This window comes from Natrix helvetica, assembly GCF_964273705.1.
Source record: "Natrix helvetica genome assembly, chromosome: 6".
NCBI lineage: Eukaryota > Metazoa > Chordata > Lepidosauria > Squamata > Natricidae > Natrix > Natrix helvetica.
Window position 1 is genome coordinate 81,297,611 of NC_138553.1, and position 25,907 is coordinate 81,323,517.

A 25,907-nucleotide genomic window follows, 5' to 3' on the forward strand; every position below is an offset into this window, starting at 1 on the left:
TGTGTGTGTGTGTTCCAGCATAACTCTGGAATGCTTGGGCTGTTAAGGAGAGCGAGTGCGGCGTCCTAGAGCGGCAATTGTTTGTGATGTCACCTTCCTTCGCAACGTCCTCTGGAAAGCCACCAGTGGACTAATGGGGGAAGCGCCTGATGGATTTGGGGCAAAGTGCCAGGATCGTAGACAGGGCGGGAAAGAGGAGCGCATGGGAGGGGGAAGAGAGAGGGCAGGGATGATGGGCATGGGAGTAGGGTGAAGAAAAGCCCCCTCAATGGCTCCCTGTCAGACAAACGCTTCGATGTCTGTAAATACCCGGGCAACGCCGGATTATCAGCTAGTTTAAAATAAAAAAAGTCTGTATAATTGCTTGTTGTGCGTTTACCCAATTCGGCAAAGTTTTTCTCCGGAAAAAACAATACCTTTGAATTGAAGCAGTCCTCTTGATCGTCACAGAGAAGACTAGAATACAGATGCAGGAAGTCCTCGACTTACGACCACAACGGAGCCCCCCAGATTTCTGTCACTAAGTGAGACATTTAAGTGCTCCATTTTATGACCTTGCCGTGGTTGTTAAGTGAATAACCACAGTTGTTAATTGACGAACACGGTTGTTAAGTGAATCTGGCTCCCCCCCCACAACTTAACAAAGGCCATGATTCACTTAACAACTGTGACAAAGAAAGGTGGTGAAATGGGGCCAAACTCGCTTGACGACAGAAATTTTGGGCTCAGTTGTTGGTCGTAAGCCGAGGACGGCCTACATTACAGTTATGCATTGCTGAGTAGATACGGTCTCTCTCGCTGAACGTTTTATTCTTATTTCCTGAGGGCCAAAATGTCTTTATCAGGTGGATTACATCAACAATCTGGTTCGGATCGTGATAGTGAACCTATGGCAACATATGGCGTCCTCTCCGTGGGCACATGAGCCGTCACCAGCTCAGCTCCACCGCGCATGTGCCTTGCGCCAGCCAGCTGGTTTTCGGCTCTCTCATTCATGCACGGGGAGTGGGACGCATGCAGGAGGCACACGCATATGCCGGGGGGGGGGAACGGTTGCATGTGCTGGAGGTCACACGCGCATGTGGGGGGTGCATGCGCAGAGACATGTGCACATGTGGGGTGAAGTGGGGGAGCACAGGGTCATGCACATGCGCAAGGGTGGGGCACACGCGGGAGGATGCGCACGTATGCAAGGGCGGGGGTGGGTTATGCGCATTGCGTTACAGGTGCATCCATGTTTTCGTTCACGCGGTGACAAAAAGGTTAGCTATCCCTGGGTTAGGACGACAGGCGAGCGTGTGGGCATCAATTATACATGGATGCTGAAATATTTATTGTTTCTATTAGAAACTCGGCGGTTGTTAAGTATTGGACTACACAGGGATACTGTCGCAGCCTCTAGTTAAACTGAGCTCAAGGTGTTTCTCCCGAAGCTCAGGTTTACATTTGGAAAGGATGCGCATTATTCTTTCCACCAGAAACTTAAGAGAGCAATTAATCAACATGGCTTAACAAAAAAAAATCAACTCCCGTTAAACACACGCAAACGCACAAATGTAAGGGCCGATATTATTATTTTTATAAAAAGGTTTTTTTTTTTTTCCAAAACAAACACAACACATCCTCCTTTACATACTGTAGAAAGTGTATCAGTTGGTTACAAAAAAGGCTTTTGTGCATCTCTTCCACAGTCAACAAACATTACTTCATATTAACTCAAGTATTTTAAACTAAATTTATACATGTTGCCATCATCATACCTCCATTTTCATTTGACTATAATTGTTTAAACGTCCTTCATCATAAAATATTCCTAAGATTTAATACATAACCACATACTGGCATTTCATTTACTATTTCTAAAATCCTCCAGTAACACTGAATCTTTATATCCTATTCTAGCTAAACATCCATAATATTCAATAACAAAATTTTCTAATCCTTCTTTCCAAATCATTATTTGCAATTTACATCCAGTTTCCTTATGTTGTACCCATACCTATATATACGTTATTATCATTATGTTTGTTTTTGTTTGTTTGTTTTATTGGATTTATATCCCTCCTTTATTTAACTATATTCTGTATCATAACATTTCCCCCCTAATATTCAAAACTTAACTATATCTAGCTTAGTTCTTTTATTATTAACCTTTATATATAATCCAAAAGAGGGCTGATATTATTGTTGCCCTTGGTTGTATAAACCGAGGCATAGAATCAAAAATTGTGTATTGGGACCGCTTGATAAAACCTTCGTAAGTATTGCACACCTGGAATAGAGCATTGAGTTTTGGTCACCACATTGCAAAAAAAAAAAAAAAAAAGATTTGGAAAAAGCAAGGAGAAAAAGCAACAAAGATGATTAGGGGACTGGAGACTAAAATATATGAAGAACGGTTGCAGGAACTGGGCATGTCTAGTTTAATAGAAAGAAGGACCTGGGGAGACATGATAGCAGTCTTCCAATATCTCAGGGGTTGCCACAAAGAAGAGGGAGTCAAGCTATTCTCCAAGGCACCTGAGGGTAGAACAAGAAGCAATGGGTGGAAACTAATCAAGCAGAGAAGCAACTTAGAACTGAGGAGAAACTTCCTGACAGTGAGGACAATTAACCAGTGGAACAGCTTGCCACCAGAAATTGTGAACGCTCCAAACACCTGAGGTTTTTAAGAAGAGACTGAACAGTCACTTGTCTCAAATTGTACAGAGGTGTGATGGCTGTGGTACCCAGCGCCCTTTCTGTGGGCACGCAAGCCATTGCTCCAGTTCAGCTGTTCCGCGCATGTGCACTTGCCTTCCGCTGGCCAGCTGGTCTTTGGGTCTCTGCCGTGCATGCGGGGGGCGCTTGCAGGGGGCCACATGTGCAATCATAGGGGCAGGGTGTATGCGTAGGGTGGGGGGCAAAAGTGGGAGGTGGCCACACACCTGAGTGTGGGGCGGGGCGCATGCATGGGGGCCGTGCGTGCATTGCATTTTGGGGGTTCGGGTGCTTGCTTTGGGCACTTTGTTTGGAAAAAGTTGGCCATCCCTGGTCTAGGGTGTCCTGCTTGATCAGGAGGTTGGACTAGAAGACCTCCAAGGTCCCTTCCATTATCTATTCCAATTGTTAGCTCCCTCCTTTTAAAGGTTTGCCTGTGCGTAGAAGTGGGCAATTTTGTCCAAACGCTTCACTCCTACCCCCGGAGTAATATAATACTTCCACATTTTGTATCAAGTTGAAGAATAGACAGTTAAACGAAAATTCTTTCTTTTTTCAAGAAGTGCATTATCGCTCTCTGGACCACTTCCTGCCCCCTCCCTTCTTAAAACCAACTGCCATGCAACAACATTGCTCACAGTTCAAGGCTAGGCTGAGTCCTCCCCGTTCGGTTTCCGTTCACAGTTGCTGGGAGGGGAAAGCGCTGCGCCCCCACATCCTCAGCGATGCTCCGCGCACGCAAGTGCCGTGCGGAGGGCTTGCGAGTTCTCTCTCTGTCTCTCACGTGCTCTGGGAGGGCTGCAGAAAATCAAATGTATATAGACGTTTAAGTGACTTCCGGAGTAACTAATGGAGAGACTTGCCCCCAGAAGTGGTGGGGGCTCCAACACTGGAGGTTTTTAAGAGGAGATTGCACAGCCATTTGTCTGAAATAGTATAGGGATTCCTGCCTCAGCAGAGGGTTGGACTAGAAGACCTCCAAGGTCCCTTCCAACTCTTCCTTTCCCTTCCCTTCTTCCTTCTCCTCCTCCCTCTCCTCTTTTCTCCTCTTGAAGAGATTGGACTGCCAGTTGTCTGGAATAGTATAGGGTCTCCGGCTTGAGTAGTGTGTGGACTAGAAGACCTCCAAGGTCCAACTCAACTCTTCCCCCAACTTCTCCTCTCCTCTCCAAGACTGCCAGTTGGACTGCCAGTTGTTTGGAATGGTATAGGGTCTCCAGCTTGAGTAAAGGGTAGACTAGAAGACCTCTAAGGTCCCTTCCAACTCAGCTCTTCCCCCAACTTCTCTTCTCTCCTCCTCCTCCTCCTCCTCCTCCTCCTCCTCCTCCTCCTCCTCCTCCTCCTCTCCTCCCCAAGACTGCCAGTTATACTGCCAGTTGCTTGGAATGGTATAGGGCCTCCAGCTTGAGGAGAGGGTAGACTAGAAGACCTTTAAGGTCCCTTCCAACTCCTCTCCTCTCTATCTTCCCCTTCCCCTCTTTCTGTGCATGGAACTGAACGTCTCCATATCACTGTAGAAATGGAGGTCGGGTCTTCTGGATCGGAATCCTTTTTCTGCTCTTTGGCGGGAAAGGGCGAACTCCCCTTGGCAGGCAGCTTTTTGCCCCCAGATCCCTGAGGAAAAAGGTGGTTCCCTCAGCTAACCCGCTATTTCTGAACCACCACCCCTGAAAATGCATCAGAAACGCATCTGAGGTAATTTAGAAGCACCCGCTTATGGTGGCATTCCAGTTGCCCCAGTCACAAAGGTGGTGGTTTGAGCCGACATTCCCCTACACCTCGTCATACTCTTGACTCAACAGCAGCCAATTAAAATATATATATTAATATTCTACGGAAGGAATAGAATTACCCTGTCATTAAGCAATAAGTGGCTGATACAACTAATTTTTGGTCTATGATTAAAAAGACCGTCTGATGACTGGATAATTACACCGTTTCTCTTCATTAGGATGTCGGAGTGTGATGTGTAAGAGGTTGTTATTGTCAGCTTTCACCCCTGTTATTTTCATTCTATGTGGGTACCATGGTCATGGGATCAAAATTCAGGCACTTGGCAGCTGATCGTCGTATCTCTGTGATCCCCTTTTTGCGACCTTCTGATAAGCAAAGCAGATTTGCTTAACAACCGTGTTACTAAACGAACAGCCGTAGCGATACGGTGTGTCGTAAAGGCCATCAAATGCGACCAAATTCACCTGACAAATTATTTACTTTGCATCGGAAATTTTAGGGCTCAGTTGTGGTCGTAGGTTGAGCATTACCTGTAATTATCTTCTTTTAATGACACCATTAATCCCTTGCTGGATTGTGTTTCCTGGCCGGATGCCCTTCCTGTCTCCAATGCGGAGTTTTGTTTCAGCAGATATATATTCGGATTGTGGCTGGAGAGAGAAATATCTGCCTCTACCTAGGATCGAACTCACAGCCTCCTGGTTGTGAGGCAAGAGCTCTACCTCTAGGCCACCGCTCCACTAGAGCACTACCTGTAATACAATAGGAAATGTCTCAATTGCGTGTGTGTGTGTCTGTGTGTGTCTGTAAATAAAAAAATAAATTTTGGAGTAACCAGGTGTGAGTTTGGGCTTATTTCTTTATTTCCTGGCTTTATGTTAGTGTGTTTCTTTAAATTTTTTGTGGTGTCTCACAGACCTTTCCCAGGAAGTTTTGTTATCTTGTTCAGTAGATTTTGTTATTAAAAATAAACCACTGAACTGAAAAAAAAATCTACTGAAATATTTTGTTGTTGTTATGAGCAGCATGGTGACCTAGTGGTGAAGGCGCTTGCTTCCCACTTAGGTAACGGGATGTTTCTCTTTCAGGACACAAAGAGAAAATATCTGCTGTGAACTCCACGTAGGCGTCAGGAAGGGGATCCGGCCAGTAAATGCTCAGCTCCATCCAGTCACCCTGATTCTACCCCAAGTTAAAAGCTTACAGGGTTGTAAAAAGGGAGTTATTCCAGTAGATTTTATTATCTTTCTGTGTGAATCCTGTTACAGATTATTTAACTGCCTGTATTAAGAACTCGAGTTCATACAAGGAGATCCATCTCCTTGTAGTTTACCACAGGCAGAATTTTCGTTCCATCTCTTACGGCACCTGACCTTGGAGTGGAAAGGCAAAAAACACAACAACAAACGCCTTGAAGATTTAATAGAAAAGGAAGACGAATGCTTTAATGATAAAAAGACATACAGCAGAAGCACTTAGTTTTAGAAGAATGAATAACATGTAGAGTATGCCTTGTAAATCGTATTACGTGTAGTCTGTTAATCAAATTTTATGAAATTACTTAGTACTAAACCGAAATATAATGTTCCTTTGAAGACTTGTGTGTGGTAAACCACAAGTTTCTATTCCTTCTTTCTCTAAAGATAACAATTGTAGAATGGGAACTTGTTCAGCATGGCACGTAAATAATTTCCTAACGCTTGAAGTGCCTCTGAAGTGATGGTGAAGTTTTTAGGTTTTACTATAATGAAGTCGGCAAAGGAGGAGAGTCAGAACTGCCTTCCATGCATTATCTAACATTCCTGCAGTTGTTTTATTTCGCCATCTGTAACGCCAGGCTGGGTACCGATCGAATAAATGATTAGCCAGCACAAATTATTATCTAGAATAATTCTTGAGCAGGTCCTGAGAGAGATGTGGGTTCCTGGAAGTATACAGTTTACAGAAATGTTGTGCGCACCTTCTACTTTTATATATTTATTTATTTTTCTATTCCTGTTTGAACATAGAGCACGGAATGATTTTTTAAATTAATGACTGTAAATTATGGAAGTTGGCACATTAATCAGCTATCTAATTTACAAGATGGCTGGGTGGATGTGTGGGTGGGTGGGTGGGTGGATGGGTAGGTAGGTAGGTAGGTAGGTAGGTAGATAGATAGATAGATAGATAGATAGATAGATAGATAGATGATAGATAGATAGATAGATAGATAGATAGATAGATAGATAGATAGATAGATAGATAGACAGATAGATATGGATGGATGGGTAGATGATAGATAGATCGATAGATCGATAGATTGATAGATCGATAGATCGATAGATCGATAGATAGATAGATAGATAGATAGATAGATAGATAGATGATAGATAGATATGGACAGAGATAGACAGAGACAGATGATGGATGGATGGAGTGGTAGGTAGAGAGATTGATATAGAGATAGATATATAATATAGATTAGATAGATAGATAGATAGATAGATAGATAGATAGATAGATAGATAGATGATAGATAGATCGATCGATAGATAGATGATAGATGATAGATAGATAGATAGATAGATAGATAGATGATTGATAGATAGATAGATGATAGATAGATAGATATAGATAGATAGATGAATATATAGAGATAGAGATAGAGGGATAGATAGAGGGATAGATAGATAGATGATAGATAGATAGATAGATAGATAGATAGATAGATAGATACAGAGACAGACAGACAGATAGATAGATATAGATAGATAGATGAATATATAGATATAGAGATAGATGGATAGATAGAGGGATAGATAGATAGATAGATAGATAGATAGATAGATAGATAGATACAGAGACAGACAGACAGAGAAGGATGGATGGATGGATATAGGGATAGATAGACAGACAGAAAGGGAGAGAGGGAGGGATGGATGGATATAGATAGATGGATGTAAAGATAGGTAGGTAGATAGAAACAGAGACAGACAGACAGACAGACAGACAGACAGAGAAGATGGATAGAGGGATAGATGGATATTGGGATAGATGATAGATAGATAGATAGAGAGAGAGAGAGAGAGAGATAGATAGATAGATAGATAGATGTAGAGATAGATGGATATAGAGATAGATAGATATAAAGAGAGACAGACGTGATGGCTGGATGGATACAGTAGATGGAGGGATGGAGAGAGAGATGATAGACTGATCCTATTGCACCGTAAAACATAGCAAATCGTTTTTATTCTAAGGACGATCTTAGTAGGAGCAATGCTTAGACGTTTACTTCATTTATCCCAGAATTAACCAAAAGTACTATATCCGGGTGTACTGCTCTATCTCCACTTATTGTAAAGCAGTTCGTTGAATCCGATGGATGGATTTTGCTCCATCAAGTTGCTTTGGGCTCCTCACACCCACATAGATAAAATGTTATCAGGAAACAACACGGGGTCTTTTAAGATGCCTAATCACGTCATTCCTTGGAATGCACTCTCTGGAATTTAGCAATCTTCTAAGTTGAGTGTCTTAATAGGACTTCTGTCATTGTGGCATGCTCCATTTTTGCAAATGTAGAAGCACCGTTAATTTTGAAGCCCGGTAACATCAGCTGGGTGCTGCCACCTATTGGATCAGTGCAGAAAATGCAGAAAAGCCATTTTATAACTCATTATGATTTGCAAGCACATTTAGCTAAAAGTCATAAACTAAAAAACACCAGCCGTGCTGTAAAAACAGATAAATGTGATTTATTATCAGCTAAACCACTGTAATACAAGCAGCGCTTTTGTTTGTAATTGCTAAAGTTTTTTTAAAAAATTATTAAAAGGCAGATTTAAAATAATCAAATGTATTTAAGATGGTTCATCTCTTTGATTTGCTGCTTTTTCTCTCTTCATGTAATATATATGTATATGCACAGGTGCGCTATTTTGGATGCCATGCCAAATTTGCATTCTGCAATGATTTGTTATTTTGCCCTGCCATGTTTTAATTAAATCCTTTTTTTCTCCTTTATAGATTGGGGCTTATGATCAACAAATATGGGAAAAATCAGTTGAACAAAGAGAAATCAAGGTAAATTTTCGCACTTTAATTCCTTTTTTTTATAACAGTACATTCCTTAATAAATTTGTTTTATGTTGGTTAAGAAAAACAGAGATTTTAAGCAAAAACTTCTAATCTTTACAATGATTGAGTATTATTAGGCCTGTTTACGTACAACCAATAATATTTGATATTGTCAGTTGAGTTTTAGATAATTGCATACTGATTTTCCTGTTCTGGTTAATGATCACAATAAACTTTTTCAAGTTCCAGTAACATATTTAAATAATGCGCTTTATAGAAATATTTGCAGATGAATAAGTTTTGAGCAGCTTTCTTTATTAACTGACTAGCCAATAACCCGGCGTTGCCCGGCTATTTATTTATAGGGGGAAAATGTCCAGACCAAACGTAATTTCTAATGTTGGATTTTCTCCCCTACCAGAGGGAGCCCCCTTGTGGAGTACTGTGAAGCTGTTACCATGGCAACTCCACAGCGCTGTACAGTAGAAACCATTTTACGGCAGTACAGTAGAAGTCATTTTAAGGCACAACAGGCTGTATCTTAACAGAACACACACCCTGAGGGGTGTTAGGGGTGTCTTACCGCCAGAGTATTTGTTTCCAGAGAGTAAGTTATCTGTGTACCAAGTTTGGTTGAAATTGTGCGAGGCGTTCCAGAGTTATGCTGGAACACACACACGCACACAAACACACACTGTATATATATTTTAAGGAAGTCGTATAAAATTCTGAACGTGGCCCGCAGAAAATTATTTTGAAAAAAACTTTTCTCTCCCACATTTTGTTAACAAAGTGGTAGGATTTCCATGCTAATTCTTATCAGATCTGCAATATTTTAGTAGTTTTAAATCAATTCAATTCAATTCAATTCAAAGAACAATTCATCAGTGGAACACCTTGCCTCCAGAAGTTGTAAATGCTGCAACACTGGAAGTTTTAGAGAAGAGATTAGATAACCATTTGTCTGAAGTGGTGTAGGGTTTCCTGCCTAAGCAGGGGGTTGGACTAGAAGACCTCTAAGGTCCCTTCCAACTCTGTTATTCTATTCTAGTCCAAATCAGTTTTTTCTCCCACTGAAATGAAACATTAGCACAAGAATCAGGAAGGGGAAGGAAAGTTATAGGATTGGGACAACTCTGTTTGTTTTATGTCTATCAGGCTGTAAAATGGGTATAAACAGCACTATACTTTGCTGTGGGTATCCTCTGTAAAAGCTCCAAAAATCGGAGTAAAAAAAATCTACATTTCTTTCTCTCTTTGAGAAATCTAAGCACTGACAGAAAAATCGTGCTGTGTTTAGTTCACATTGCATTAAAACTGCTTGTCATTTCATCCTGCACGCTCTTGTGACTTTTTGTCCGTTTTAGTTTATTGTCTTCTGGTTGTGTTTGTATAGTTCCAGTTCACTTTTCATCCTGTTATTCTTTTGAACAGTTTATTAAACTGGTAAGTATGTGATGGTGGCCGAAATTTGCATCAGTCGAGCAATTTAACGGTGTTTGCATCTAAGCTAACCTCACTAACAAAATCTGTTTAGTATCTGGTGAGCTACAAGCAAACGTTTGAATATTTAAGGATCCCTTCCATATAATAATAATAATAATAATAATAATAATAATAATAATAATAATAATAATAATAATAATAATAATAATAATAATGCAAGAAGATTGTACAAACTGACAACAAACAGCGGCATGACAAAGTAGCAACAATGGTGCATTGGGAGATCTGCAAGAAGTATCATTTGACTGTAAGCAAGAACTGCTTAAAATATATATGAAAAGCATACAATAGAGAAAGTCATAGAAAATGAAGAAGTTAAAGCTCTGGGACTTCAGAATCCAAACAGACATGCACCTGCCACATAACACCCCGGACTTAACAGTTGTCGATAAGAAAGAGCAAAAAGTCTGGATAGTGGAAATGGAAGTGCCTGGAGACAGAAGAAGAGAAGAGAAAGAACTGGAGAAGATAACAAAAAATCCAAAGACCTACAAATAGAAATAGAACCTCTATGGCAAAGGCAAGCAAGGGTAGGACCAATAGTCATAAGTACCTGGGGCGCAGTCCCAAAACAACTAGAGCATCACTTGAACACCGTAGGCATTGACAAATTTGCCATCAGTCAATTGCAGAAGGCGGCTTTACTTAGAACTGCTTCCATCCAGCAATGAGATCTGTAACCCCATCAAACATCCAGATTTGCCTATCCCAGGTCCTTGGTAAGGACGCGATAGGTAGACAAAAATGCCAAACCCAGACTGAACATCTGGATGACTCTGTGATGGTTAATAATAATAATTTAGTGCAATTTAATGTATCTGGAAATGTCTTGTTAAACATCTGGATAAACATAAAGCATAGTGTTACACCATTGGGTAGATTTTCAGTATTTTAAACTAAATTATTACAGCTTTCATGGCTTAGCCCCATGATGGCGAACCTATGCCACGCGTGCCGGAAGTGGCACGCAGAGCCGTCTCTCTGGGCACGCCTGCCGTTGCCCATTGCTCTTCCGTGTTCCGGTGTGCACATGCGCACCGGCCAGCTAGTCTGTGTGCGTGGGAGGGTCGGAAACTGGAAGAGCAGCTTCCTGGCGTGCATGGTTTTGTCCGGAAGCTGAGCTTCCAGTTTTCGGTGCCCCGCCTCTCGCCCGGCGTGCGCACTCCCGTTTCGGCCCTTGGTGCCAAAAAGGTTTGCCAACACTGGCTTAGCCTGTATGAAATCTGCCCATTATTATAATCACCATAGATATTGTTTGGAGGCATCTCAAGAACTTTTGCTTCGTTATTCTTTGGATTCAGATCAAAGAATGCGGCATACGATTTGCCTCTTTTTCTTCTTAAATTTTGCCAGTTTTATCCGCTGTTTCCGTCTACGAAGCAGCCCCAGGCCATGCCGTTTCAAAAATCCGTCCTTTTGTAGCTTCTTTGAAAAAAATAAAATAATAAAACCCCTGCCTTTTCCCACCTTGGTGAGGCATAACGTGTGCTGTACTTCACACCAGGGTCCCTGCTGACTTCCTAATCCAGCTTTTCTCTTTGAAAACACGAATGTTTGCTTCTTTTGTTGGTGTGTTGGTGTGAAATAAGCCTCTGTAAACTTCTCAGCTTCAAAGATGGCCCAAGAGAAGAAGTCTACTCTGCTTGCTTGGGAATGGGAGTGTGTGTTGCATTCCTTCTCTGTTTACCAGTTCGCGAGCTAATCATTTCACGCATCGAAATTAGCAATACGGTTGTGTTACCAAATCAACAACAGCTATGAAGTCCAGCTCTGTGAAAGGATCCCTTGTTTTAGCATTTGGCCAACATCAAATTTCACATTCTCATTTTTTTTTTAAATGGGAAAAATGCAACAATTTGAGTCCAGCCTTAAAATTTAGTGCCGCACAGAGTGTCTGCAAAGCATGCTGGGGAAAAAAAGTCACATGGGCAACCCACCACAGTGTGATTGAACCCACAGCTGTTTCTTTGTCTGCATGTGGTTCATGAAGCGGCATGGAGGCCTAGAGGTTTCCTCTTGCTTGAAAGATTGAGAGTTCAATCCTAGGTAGCGGCAGATATTTCTCTGTCAGGGCACAAAGAGAAAATATCTGCTGTGAACTCCACATAGGTGTCAGGAAGGGCATCTGGCTAGCAAATGCTCAGCTCCATCCAATTGCCCCAACTCTATCCCAAATTAAGGGATCACAGGGCCATAAAAAGAAAGTTTGGGTGCATCTAACAAAGGGGTGGAGCATTGTTCACACCACCGTGGCCGCCATCTTGAATTTTTTGATCATATCACGTGGATACTCCCTGATTGCTAAATTTAAAAAAAAACTGTTTAGGGTTCTGATTTGAGTGAGATTAGAAGACTTTTTGGAAGCGTAATGGCTTGTTTTGGAAGACATTGTTTTGGAAGACATTGAGACAAGGGCCCTTCTGGAGAGGGTTGGAGATATTTTTTGTAGCCTGCCCCTCATTGGTTACTCCTGGCAAGCAACTCCTTGCCACTTGCACCTGCCTGTTCTTTTTTGGCTGTTTGTGGCTTCCCTGCATGCAGTCAGGGGAAACATCAGAGTTTGTTGCAGAAATCAAATCCAGAAAGCACACACAGGTAACTGATTCAGCAGGATTCATTAACTTCTTTATATACATAATGACATATGAATAAATGTACAATACCAACCGCAGATTCTTCCAATGCGGTAGAGAAATAAAGATTGGTTTCCAGCTTCAATTCAAAGAGCAGACTAGATTAGATTTTCTTCTCAGCACAGATTTTGCAGCTTTAGTACAGAACAGTTGGACTAAGTCATGCCTAGGCTCCGAGACATCTGGCATGGCTCCCAGTCAGTTCCCATTGGCTGACTCAGTTGCCATGCCTATACATTGGCTGACCTTGATACCATACCATGCCTTATTCCAGTTCATGAATATTCTGACAGGCAAGAAATCAGGAGCCAGGATAAGGTTCAAAAAGCACTCTTAAGTTTATTTCATTCTACCTGTACGCAATAATATCTCATGGGGTAATAAACACGTGTGGCTCTGGAATTTATTTCTATCCTCATTGATAAGCTGTTTCAGTTCTCTCTTTGCTAATTAGCAAGCATCATTTAGCTCTCTCTCTCTCTTGTGTAAGTTTTTACTCCAAAATAAAATGGGGGGGATGAGATTTTTCTGTATTATAGCAGAATATGCATGCGTCTGCATTCTGGGTTTACGTAAATAATCCAGAAGCCAATACCCCAAACATGAAAGCTGCAGCATTTTGCGGCAACCATAAGTTAAATTATTCAGTGTGTTGCTTGCACTGAATATTCTATTAATCCGTTTAAACTTTAGTTAACCCAAGAAGGATGAATGTCACCCTCTAAAAATAGATATAGCTAACCATGATTCCTCTGATCGTGTTTTCCAAAATGAAAAAAAAAGAGCCTTAAAAAAAAACAGAGCCAAGAAATGAAAATGTCAAGCGATTTTTTTTGTTTCGCCTCTCTTTTGCAGTGCATTTTTGACATGAAAAAAAAATCAATACAATTCTGCATTGGTGATTGGGAATCTTAGCTAATAATGCAGATACGACTACAGTTGAGATGGGCTTGCAGTATTTTTGCACCTTTGTGAATTCTGCTGTTTAATAGTGAATATAGTAAATTATTTCAATTATTGGGAGTGGTGCAGTGGCCTAGAGTTGGAGCAATCGCCTCACAATTGGGAGGTTGTGAGTTCAGTCCTAGGTAGAGGCAGATATTTCTCTCTCTGGGCACAATGAGAATATATCAGCGGAACAAAACTCCGCATCGGCGACAGGGAAGGGCATCTGGCCAGTAAATACCCCTGTTAGCTTCCATTCAGTTGCCCGTACTCCACCTCCCAAGAGATTATGGGATCGTTAAATGATGATGATAGTAAATTATTTCAATCTGCTTTTGATAGTTAGTAAGATAGGCCTGAACTGAAAAGTGGTTACAGAAAAGAGAAGGCAAAGGAACTTTTCCAACTATATCCTTTTAAACATAATTGAAAGCGTGTATTATTTTAGTAACCAGATCCTTGCGCCCATAATGGCCAAGGTAATGAGAATACATTAATGGAACACATTTGTGAGAGGTAAGAGGAATGCAGTAATGAACTTTTCCATTTGTGAAGCAATAAGACACATAATGTTTTATTAGCCAGAACTGCGGGCAGTAGTTGAAGACTTGAGGTTAGAAATGAATGCAACAAGACTTTAAAAATAACCTGTCTTGTAATGGTTTGAAGTAAGACGTGGGAAGATTGATATTGATATTAAGATTCGCCAAATAATTGATCATTATTTGTTGCCAGCAGATAGCAGGAAAAAATAGCAAGTCAATTATTCAAGATAGATTGGGGGGGGGGGGATGTTATTTCCAAAGGTGGACTGCCATGAATTTTGTGAATTCATTGGTAAGGTTAAGAGGACTGTGAATTTCAAGAACTCCAGTATAAGGTAATTTATAGTGTAAATAATAGAAGTGTTTGATGATAAAATAATAACCTTGATAGAAAATATGGAAAATATTAGCTGGTGTTAAGACGGAGATTTTTCTTAGTTGAAATGAATCTTTTGAGATGTTGCGATCATGAATTTTGGAAATGACAACTTACAGCAAGTGAAGCCATTGAATTTTTGTAAGGTATAATGTTTGATGGCACTGTGGCAACCTGAGAAAATGAGGAGATAGCAGTGATTACAAAAGAGGAGTCAAAACAAAAATAAAACCAAGATTAAAAAATGTCACGAGGGACGCGGTGGCTCAGTGGGTAAGACGCTGAGCTTGTCGATTAGAAAGGTCGGCTGTTCGACGGTTTGAATCCCTAGTGCCGCGTAACGGAGTAAGCTCCCCTGACTTATCCCAGCTTCTGCCAGCCTAGCAGTTCGAAAGCACTTAAAAAATGCAAGTAGAAAAATAGGGACCACCTTTGGTGGGGAGGTAACAGCGTTCTGTGTGCCTTTGGTGTTGAGTCATGCCGGCCACATGACCACGGAGACGTCTTCGGACAGCGCTGGCTCTTTGGCTTTGAAACGGAGATGAGCACTGCCCCCTAGAGTCGGGAACGACTAGCACATATGTAACGGTATTTTCATGGCCTTGAGTTATTTATCAAAACAATAATTTTTTTAAAAATCTAGTTCAGTTTCCTAACTTGTGGCTGTATACAGATCCGAACTATTTAACACGGCGGCCTCTCATCAGATAGATTTCGGATCGCCCAGAGGTGACCCATGTTTCAGCTTTCAATGTAGTAAATAGCATTGGTTTTTTTTTTTTTTTTGCCTCTTGCAGGGTTTGAGAAACAAGCCAAAGAAAACGGGGCATGTAAAGCCTGATCTCATTGATGTGGATCTTGTAAGAGGTAAGACTTGGTCTCCTCGACCGGCGATGTCATTTTATTCCATAGGTCAGGTTCCGGTAGATTGCGAGAAAAGAAAACGCCCCAAAACACAGTCCTGGTTTGTAGTGAGTTTATCTTCTTTGCTCCAGTATGAACTGACCATCACCAAACACAAGGAGGCAAAATGAAGTTAGGGCTAGCCGCCCAGGGCTCCCCATCACCGTTTAAATGTTCCCGCTGCCCCGCCGTAGATAATTGGCGCTAGATAAGAATCAACGGAATTCAAGGGAGTTGGACTTACATGCTTGCGGCAACATAATGATTCTAGGCTGATGACTCACTTAACTCCGCCATCCAGTTCTGTCTGCTCTTCTACTGCAGATTTTCGGTAATCCCGAGCTGCTACCTAAATATCAGCCCAGCATAGCCCTGTTGTCAAGATTAAAACCACTTATGTTTCCGTGCATCTTATCGTTTTTCAACTTGCCCAAAGAACTGGGAGGAGGTGGGAGGTGAGAAGGATATGCGGAGGCTTCAGACTTTAGCCATGAGAACCAGGTTCCCATCAAGGACACTCCTGCAGGCGTCAGCCAAGACACGAACTGTTCTCAAAACAAAAGAGCGATCCATAATTGGACAATGTGACCTCATAATATATAACATTCAATGTGAAATATTATATTATATTATATTATATTATATTATATTATATTATATTATATTATATTATATTATATTAATTATATTATATTATATTATATTATATTATATTATATTATATTATATTATATTATTATATTATATTATATTATATTATATTATTATTATATTATTATATTATTATATTATTATTATATTATATTATATTATATTATATTATTATACTATACTATACTATTAATTTATATTATATACTATACTATTATATAATATAATATTACATTACATTATACAGGTAGTCCTCAACTTACAACATTTAGTGACCATTCAGATTTGCAGCGGCTCCGAAGAAAGTGACTTATGACCATTTTTCAAGCTTATGACCATTGCAGTATTTCCCATAGTCATGCGATCAAAATTTGGTCACTTGGCAACCGTCTCTTTTTTATGACGGGGCCACACCCTTTTGCAACCTTATGAGAAGCAAAAGTCACTGGAGAAGCCAGATTCACTTAACAACCGTCTGACTAGCTTAACAACCGCAGTGATTCACTCAACGACTGAGCCAAGGAAGGTCGTAAAATGGGACAAAATTAACCTAACCATCACTTCCCTTAGCAACAAAAATGTTGGGCTCCGTTTTGGTCGTAAGTTGAGGACTACCCATACTTACAAATATATTTATATAAAATATTTTTTAAATAAATAAAATAACACATGTCTCTGTGTAACCAGTTCATTAATGTTGCTTCTCTTTAGGGTCGGCTTTTGCAAAAGCAAAACCAGAAAGTCCTTGGACTTCCTTGACTCGAAAAGGGATTGTCAGAGTGGTTTTCTTCCCCTTCTTCTTCAACTGGTGGCTACAAGTGACATCCAAAGTTATATTTTCGTGGCTGCTTTTCCTTTACCTTCTTCAAGGTACGTTGGGATGAGAACGTTCTGCCTAAGAAATACCTGGCAGTTGTGGGATTTACATTTTTTTACTACCGGTTCCGTGGGCGTGGCTTGGTGGGCATGGCAGGGGAAGGTTACTGTAAAATCTGCATTCCCTCCCCATTCGAGGGAAAGGGCGTTGCAAAATCTCCATTTCCTCCGCACTCCAGGGAAAGGATACTGTAAAATCTCCATTCCCTCCGCACTCCAGGGGAAGGATACTGCAAAATCTCCATTCCCTCCCCACTCCAGGGGAAGGATACTGCAAAATCTCCATTCCCTCCCCACTCCAGGGGAAGGATACTGCAAAATCTCCATTCCCTCCCCACTCCAGGGGAAGGATACTGCAAAATCTCCATTCCCTCCCCACTCCAGGGAAAGGATACTATAAAATCTCCATTCCCTCCGCACTCGAGGAAAAGGATACTGCAAAATCTCCATTCCCTCCCCACTCCAGGGGAAGGATACTGCAAAATCCCCATTCCCTTCCCACTCCAGGGGAAGGTTACTGCAAAATTCCCATTCCCTCCTCACTCCAAGGGAAGGATACTGCAAAATCCCCATTCCCTCCTCACTCCAAGGGAAGGATGCTGCAACATCTCCATTTTCCCCCACTCCAGGGGAAGGTTACTGCAAAATCCCCATTCCCTCCTCACTCCAAGGGAAGGATACTGCAAAATCCCCATTTCCTCCCGATCATCTGGGACTTGGGAGGCAGAGAATAGATGGGGGCGGGGCCAGTCAGAGCTGGTATTTACGATGGTTGAACGATGAATGGCTTCTCCATTTGTTTCCTCTCTTTTTCTTCCTGACAGTGGCTGCCATCATACTCTTCTTCACAATACAAACCCCGCACAGCATACCTCTGACGGAAGTCATTGGCCCAACATGGCTCATGCTTCTCCTTGGAACGGTGCACTGCCAGATTGTCTCCACAAGGACCCCCAAATCCTCCACAAATACCGGCGGGAGAAGAAGGAGGTACCTTTATGGGGAACGGGGCTGGGTTTGTTATTGTGAATATCATTTACTTTTCTCTACCTTCCTGAACATTTTATTTCTCATTAAAAGGGAAGATCCTATTATTTGAAAAGTGCAGGAAAAGGAGAGGCAGAGCCTGGGGGAGGAGTCAAGAAAAGAATCAGCCTGGAATCTCTACATGGCCACAAACGGTCTTAAGCCCAACCCCTTTTGAATTCTCTTAATTCCGTTAACTTTAGTGCTGACTGTTACCGTATTTTTCAGAGTATAAGACACACCAAGGTTTTGAAAAGGCAAATTTAAAAAAAAAAAAGTTTTTGCACTCTGCAAATCTCCCCAAAACAGCCCATTTTGGGGGAAACCTGGGCCCGTTCCCCCCCCCCAAAAGGCATGAATAGCCTTTAGGAAGCTTGTAGAGTGCTCGGGGGGAGGGGGCAAAAACGAGCAAAAAACAGCCCGTTTTTCATGAAAATGGGCCCGTTTATGTCCAAAAAGGGCATGGATAGCCTTTAGGGCAGGGGTGTCCAAACTTGGGAACTTTAAGACTTGTGGACTTGTGGACTTAGTCCACAAGTCTTAAAGTTCCCAAGTTTGGACACCCCTGCTTTAGGAGGCTTATAGAATGCTCCTGGGGGGAGGGGCAAAATTGAGTAAAAAGCAGCCCTTTTTTTGCTCATTTCTGCCCTCTCCAGTCCCCAGGAGCTCTCTGAAAGCCTCCTAAAGGCTATGAACGGCCATTTTGGTGATGGGAGCGGGGTTTCGGGAGGCCAAAAATGCTGTATTCAGTGTATAAGACGCACCCAGATTTTCAGCCTCTTTTTTGAGGGAAAAAGGTGCGTCTTATACTCCGAAAATTACGGTAAATTTCTTTTATAAAAGCCTGAGCAATAAATGAGCTTAACTGGAACTTAGCACGTGCTTCTGATCGTTTGCGCCAGACAAAAAGGCGGTCATGAAAATGGGTATTTTTCTCGTTTAAACTAACTGAAGCCATTGTTCGGCGGTAAACCTACCGAAGGGAAAACTCTGTCCATGTTGCGCTGCTAGCGAATTACCTTTACAAAACACCTCCATTTTCAATTTCAAGGAAATTACGGAAAGCAGCACACCTAGAAGTGCATCGCGAAGGGGACGGCTCCAGCACGACCGATAACACCCAAGAAGGGACCCTCCAGAGTTATGGTACCAGCACCTCTTCTAGTCTTGGCGCTGTCTTCAAGGAACTTTGGCACGCGACTTTCTTTTTATCGGGGTTGGTATATTTTAGTCAAGCCTTGGTTTGACTGTTCCTTTTCTCTTAACATCATCCTATCCAAGTTTGTGTGAGCCCCCGTGACTTTTGTTTTCCACACTTCACTTGGAAACCAGTAGGAGAAAATGGAGGCCACAGATCAGTGGTGGGTTTCAAATTTTTTTAGAACCTCTTCTGTAGGTGTGGCCTGCTTTGTGGGAGTGGCTTGCCAGCCACGTGACCGGGTGGGAGTGGCTTGGCAGTCATGTGACTGGGTGGGCATGGCCAACTTGTCAAATGTGGTGAAACTCACTTAACAACGCTCTTGCTTAGCAACCAAAATGTTGGCTCAGAAACTCTGGCATTTGAAGTGTGCAAGTCTTAAAGCTCTCAAGTTACAAGACCCTTGCACCCCTAACCCTTTAGGAAAAAAAACCCCAGGGGTGTTCAAACTTGACAGCTTTAAGACTTGTGGACTTCAACTCCCAGAATTCCTCCTCCAGTCATGTTGGCTCAGGAACTCTGGCATTGAAGTGTGCAAGTCTCAAAGCTGTCAGGTTACAAGACCCTTGCACCCCTAACCCTTTAAAAAAAAAACCCAGGGGTGTTCAAACTTGACAGCTTTAAGACTTGTGGACTTCAACTCCCAGAATTCCTCCTCCAGTCATGTTGGCTCAGGAACTCTGGCATTGAAGTGTGCAAGTCTTAAAGCTGTCAAGTTACAAGACCCTTGCACCCCTAACCCTTTAGAAAAAAAAACCCTGGGGTGTTCAAACTTGACAGCTTTAAGGCTTGAGGACTTCAACTCCCAGAATTCCTCCTCTCGCTCTTCATCTTGATGATGCGCGGACGGGCAGGGGGAGGGAGCTGGAACCAGTTCTAAACGGCACTGTAGATTTGTGGAACCTCTTCTATAGAAGAGGTTAGAACAGGCAGGAACCCACTCCTGCCACAGATTCTCAGAATTAGATTCTGTTCTAAATCTGCTAATTATTTTCAAGCCCGATTTTCTTATTTTGACTCCGGTGCATTTGCTGTTAAATTAGGGACTACTTTTTCGGTCTCCATTAATTAATCTGGAAAGGGGGAAAATCCAACATTAGAAATTAAGTTTGGTCTGGACATTTCCTCCCTATAAATAAATACGCGGGCAACTCCGGGTTATCTGCTAGTTAATAATAAATGTATGATCAGCTTATAGCCTAAGAATTCTCTTATTGCCATTTTTTCTCTTTGCATGAAAGCAGTTTGGGAAACGGGAAAATTCTTTACCCAAACAATAACTATTTCGTGTGTTTGGTTTGCCTCTAGAGCAAAGAAAGCAAAGAACTCCATAGACAAATCCACCGAAACGGACAACGGCTATGTTTCTCTTGATGGAAAAAGGACAGGTAGAAACAACGAAGATGCTTTACAATCCCACGAGCCACTTTCTGAGACCATCCGGTCAGAAGAACCTGGATGGAATATCGGAACTGCCCGGAGTACATACAACACTTCGAATCATAAAGTGAGCCCTTTATTAGGGGACTGGAGGATAAAACATATGAGGAACGGTTGCAGGAACTGGGGATGTCTAGTTTAATGAAAAGAAGGACCAGGGGAGACATGATAGCAGTCTTCCAATATCTCAGGGGTTGCCACAAAGAAGAGGGAGTCAAACTATTCTCCAAGGCAACTGAGGGTAGAACAAGAAGCAATGGGTGGAAACTAATCAAGGAGAGAAGCAACTTAGAACTGAGGAGAAATTTCCTGACAGTTAGAACAATTAATCAGTGGAACTACTTGCCTCCAGAAGTTGTGAATGATCCAACTCTGGAAGTCTTTAAGGAGAGATTGAACAACCATTTGTTTGAAATGGCATAGGGCCGTTTAAAAAAATAACTTATGCTGATTTTTAGGACTTACAATCAGCATCCTGTGTTTTAAAATAGCAGGTAAGGAGGTTCACAATTGAGGACAACCGATCAGTAGCAGATACAAGTGGTAGTAAATGGGTTCGGCTACAGGGCGCAGCCCAATTCTCTCTAGAATGGTATATTGAAAGCGTATGAATTGTTTGAGATAGAAGACGTGGCTTTTATTGATGGTAACTTCTTCTTTGGTTTAGGACAGCCACCGAACAATGACAAATATATCAGATGAAGTTTCTAGTGAGGAGGGGGCGGAAACTGGCTACCCTTTGCGACGGAATGCTGAACGCGCTTCCAGCGAGTGTGCGTTTCGAAACAAGAAATCTCACCATTATAAGAAACATTATCCCGTAGAGGTAACAGCACTTTTCATGGTTGCGGAGTAAAACTTTTAAGGACATCAAATTCACGGGTACTTTTGGGGGCGTGTAAAGAGCCGTGGGGGTTAGAGTGTAGTATTGCAGGCTAGCTCCCTGCCCACTGCCAGGAGTTCGATCCTGACCGGCTCAAGGTTGACTCAGCTTTCCATCCTTCTGAGGTGGGTAAAATGAGGACCCAGATTGTTGGGGGCAAGAGGCTGACTCTGCAAACCGCTTAGAGAGGGCTGTAAAGCACTGCGAAGCGGTATATAAGTCTAAGTGCTATTGCTACTCCCCCCCTCCCTTCCTCTCTTTCTTATTCCCTTTCTCATTCTCCTGCCTGGTGGCACAGTGGTTAGAATGCGGTATTGCAGGCTAATTCTGCCTACTGTCAGCAGTTCGATTCTCATCGGCTCAAGGTTGACTCAGCCTTCCATCCTTCCGAGGTGGGTAAAATGAGGAGGCAGATTGTTGGGGGTAATTTGCTAACTTTGTAAACCGCTTAGAGAGGGATGTAAAACACCGTGAAGCGGTATTTAAGTCTAAGTGCTATTGTTATTGCTATTTGTCCAGCCTGGCAGGGAGGAGGGATCAAGTGTAGAAGTAGCCTGGAATCACTGCGCAACCACAAAAGGGCTAGGGGTAAGCTTATTTAATTGTTCCCAGGTGTAAGCTGCCAAATCGGGAAGATTCCTGTATTATAGGCCGAACGTAATGAAGTACTTAGCTCAAACTATGCATGAATAGGTCCGGTGGTTTGTGCAATAACATCCTATGGCTCTTCCTGTCTTGTTCAGGATGTCCCCAAATCGGGCACCAGCTGCAGCTCAAGGTGTTCGAGTTCCAGGCAAGATTCGGAGAGCACCAGGCCAGAATCGGAGACGGAAGACGTCCTCTGGGAGGATTTTTTGCACTGTGCCGAGTGCCGTTCGTCGTGTACCAGCGAGACCGACGCGGAGAATTCCCAGGTCAACTCTTGTGTGAAGAAGGAATACAGAGACGACCCCTTTCATCCGGTGAGTAGAAGAATAAATCATACAACGGAATCATAACAGAGTTGGAAGGGACCTTGGAGGTCTTCTAGTCCAACCCCCTGCTTAGCCAGGAAACCCCCACAACATTTCAGACAAAGGGTTGGCCGGTCTCCCCTTCTTTTTAAATAGTATGTATTGTTTTATCATAAAAAATAAAATACAAAAAACAAAAAGGGAGCGTACATTCAATCAGTGATTACCGTATTTTTCAGATTATAAAACGCACCTGACTATAAGATGCACCTAAATTTAGAAGAGGGGGGAAAAAGGATTTTTGCCTCTGCACGCTGCATTTTCAGCCCTTTTGGGAGCCTTTTTTCAGCCGTTTTCCAGCCTTTTTTCTACCCATTTTCGAGGCTTTTTGGGGCCTATTTTTGATGCTGTTTTCAGCCCATTTTGAGGCTTTTTTTGGCCTGTTTTTGAGGTTTTTTCCGGGCTATTTTTCAGGCTTTTGGGGGCTTGTTTTTGAGGCTTTTTGGGCCTGTTTTTCAGGCTTTTGGGGGCCTGTTTTTCAGGCTTTTTCTGGGCCGTTTCTGAGGCTTTTTTGGCCTCTTTCAGGCTTTTTTGGCCCATTTTTGAGGATTTATTTGGCCCGTTTTTGAGGATTTCTTTGACTTGTTTTTGACGCTTCTTTTGGCCTGTTTTCGAGGTTTCTTCTGGGCCATTTTGAGGTTTCTTTTGGCCTGTTTTCGAGGCACTTTTTTTGGCCATTTTCGAGGCTTTTTTTTTTGGCCCATTTTTGAGGTTTTTTTCAGGCCATTTTTTGAGGCTTTGGGGATGGTGTCTTTTCCAAAGAAAATGGCTCAAAAAAGCCTCAAAAGCAGCCAGAAAAGAGCCTCAAAAACGGCCCCCAAAAGGCCTGAAAATGTGCCTGAAAACAGGGCGTATAGAGGCTAAAAAATGGCCGGTGGATGGGAGGGCTTCGGCAATATTCGGTCTAAAAGATGCACAGACATTTTCACCCCCTTTTGGGAGACAAAAAGGTGCAACGAAGGTGCAAAGTGGATAAGGGGAGGCTAAAATATAGGAAGAACGGTTGCAGGAACTGGGTAGGTCTAGTTTAATGAAAAGGAGAACCAGGGGAGACATGATAGCAGTCTTCCAATATCTCAGGGGTTGCCACAAAGAAGAGGGAGTCAAACTATTCTCCAAGGCACCTGAGGGCAGAACAAGAAGCAATGGGTGGAAGCTAAACAAGGAGAGAAGCAACTTAGAACTGAGGAGAAATTTCCTGACAGTTAGAACAATTAATCAGTAGAATGACTTGCTCCGGAAGTTGTGAATGCTCCATCACTGGATGTTTTTAAGAAGAGACTAGACAACAGGTTGACTTTTTGTTTACACACACACACACACACACACACACACACACACACACACACACACACGGTTGCTTCTCTCCTTGATTAGTTTCCACCCATTGCTTCTTGTCCTGCCCTCAGGTGCTTTGGAGAATAGTTTGACTCCCTCTTCTTTGTGGCAACCCCTGAGATATTGGAAGACTGCTATCATGTCTCCCCTGGTCCTTCTTTTCATTAAACTAGACATACCCAGTTCCTGCAACTGTACTTCATATGTTTTAGCCTCCAGTCCCCTCATCCTCTTTGTTGCTCTTCTCTGCACTCTTTCTAGAGCTTCCGCATCTTTTTTATATTTATATTTATGTGGAGCTTGCCAAATCTGTCTAAAGCCATAATCTTTTCTTCTGTCCTCACCTGCTATTGTCATTTTTGTTATTGTTGTTCCTATGGCTTTACAGAACCTTTTATGCCCTGCTTTTATCTATTTGTCTGTTTTTGGCAGGGTCATTTGCCCTGGTTCCATAGTTCGAACCCCGGGCTGGAGAAGGTCAGTGCCATTGTGTGGGAAGGCAACGACTGTAAAAAGGCAGATATGTCCGTCCTCGAGATCAGCGGCATGATCATGAACAGAGTGAGTTCTGGGTTTTTTGTTTTGTTTTTTTAAGGTCTAAGATTTGCCCCAATGAAAGAACGATGCTTGAGACGTTCTAAGAATTGAAGTCTAGAAGCGTTGCTATTTCCTTACATTTTAAGAGCTGTTGGGATGTACTAACTGTTGCTAAACTAAAACCGCTGGGGAGTTTCTCTCCAAAATGAAATGCAAAACGTGAAGGGAGATTCTCTGACTTGATGCCTAATCAGTTTTTTTTTAAATTGACTGAAGAAGTTACTTGGATGTGTAACGAATGTTTCAGTTAAATAATCTTTAGTCCTGTTGCCATGATTCTGTGGATGCTGTAGAGTTTAATTAGGATAGGGGAGAAGGAGGGGGAAGGAGAGGAACAGGGGAGGAGAACAGGGGGAGGGTAGGATATGATAGGATAGGGGAGGGAGGATAGGATAGGGCCATGATGGCAAACCTTTGGCACGCGGAGCCATTTGTCAGGGCACGTGAGATGTTGCCCTATTAGCTGCCAGTGTGGAAGTTTGGGAACAGACTTCTGGTTTGCTCGTAGGACCGTTTTTCGCCTTCCAGAGGCTTTAGGGAAGCCTCCTGAAGGCCCCTGAAGGCTCCGGAGGGCAATAAATGGTGTGGTACGCTAGCACACGACTCCCCTGTGCTCCCCCCGCTTTTGGCATGGCAGCCAAAAAAGGTTCGCCATCACTGGGATAGGGGATGAGGAGGGAACGGAAGGAAGATGAAAGGGAATGGAGAGGGGAGGAGAGGGGATGGAGAGAGAAGGGAGAGTACAAGGCAGGGAGGATAGGATAGGATAGGGGATGGGATGGGGAGAGAAGGGAAGGCATAGGGGCAGGGGAGGAGAGCAGAGGGAGGATAGGATAGGATAGGATGCAATAGGATAGAGGAAGGGAAGGAGGATAGGATACAATAGGATAGGGGATGGGGAGTGAACGGAAGGAAGGTGAGGGAATGGAGGGGGAGAATAGGATAGGGATGGGGAGGGAAGGAAAGAGAGAGGGGAGGGAGGATAGGATAGGATAGGGAATGGGAAGGGGAGGGAGAGGAGGGAGGATAGGATGGGGAAGGAAGGAGAGATAGGATAGGATTTGATAGGATAGGGGATGGGGAGGGAACAGAAGGAAGGTGAGAGAGAATGGAGGGGGAGGATAGGATAGGGGATGGGGAGGGAAGGGAGAGAAGAGGGGAGGGAGGATAGGATAGGATAGGACACAATAGGAGAGATAGGGGATGGGAAGGGAAAGGAAGGGAGAGCGGAGGGAGGATAGAATAGGGGATGGGAATGGGGAGGGAACGGAAGGAAGGGGAGAGGGATGGGAGGGGGGAGGATAGGATAGGGGATGGGAAAGAGAGAAGGGTGGAGGAGAGACTTTATTTAGCCAAGTGACAAGGAATTTGTCCCCACTGCGGAAGCTCTCAACGTACACGCAACCCAACAGAGTAATAACAAAGCATCATCATCATATCAATACCAAGGTTCTCACGTTCGCTTTTACACTTTCTTCGAG

At 42.7% G+C, this 25,907-nt stretch overlaps 1 protein-coding gene across 1 annotated transcript in view; it reads left to right on the forward strand.

Annotated features, from left to right (window-relative positions):
• PHTF2 (putative homeodomain transcription factor 2) overlaps positions 1 to 25,907 on the forward strand; it is a 56,874-nt gene that overhangs the window by 22,573 nt on the left and 8,394 nt on the right. The window contains exons 3-11 of the mRNA XM_081957541.1: positions 8,446 to 8,502; positions 15,299 to 15,368; positions 16,767 to 16,925; positions 17,756 to 17,921; positions 19,009 to 19,173; positions 20,464 to 20,662; positions 21,263 to 21,421; positions 22,222 to 22,440; positions 24,262 to 24,390. Of these exons, the coding sequence (XP_081813667.1) occupies positions 8,446 to 8,502; positions 15,299 to 15,368; positions 16,767 to 16,925; positions 17,756 to 17,921; positions 19,009 to 19,173; positions 20,464 to 20,662; positions 21,263 to 21,421; positions 22,222 to 22,440; positions 24,262 to 24,390 (1,323 nt within the window). The remainder of the gene's footprint in view (positions 1 to 8,445; positions 8,503 to 15,298; positions 15,369 to 16,766; positions 16,926 to 17,755; positions 17,922 to 19,008; positions 19,174 to 20,463; positions 20,663 to 21,262; positions 21,422 to 22,221; positions 22,441 to 24,261; positions 24,391 to 25,907) is intronic.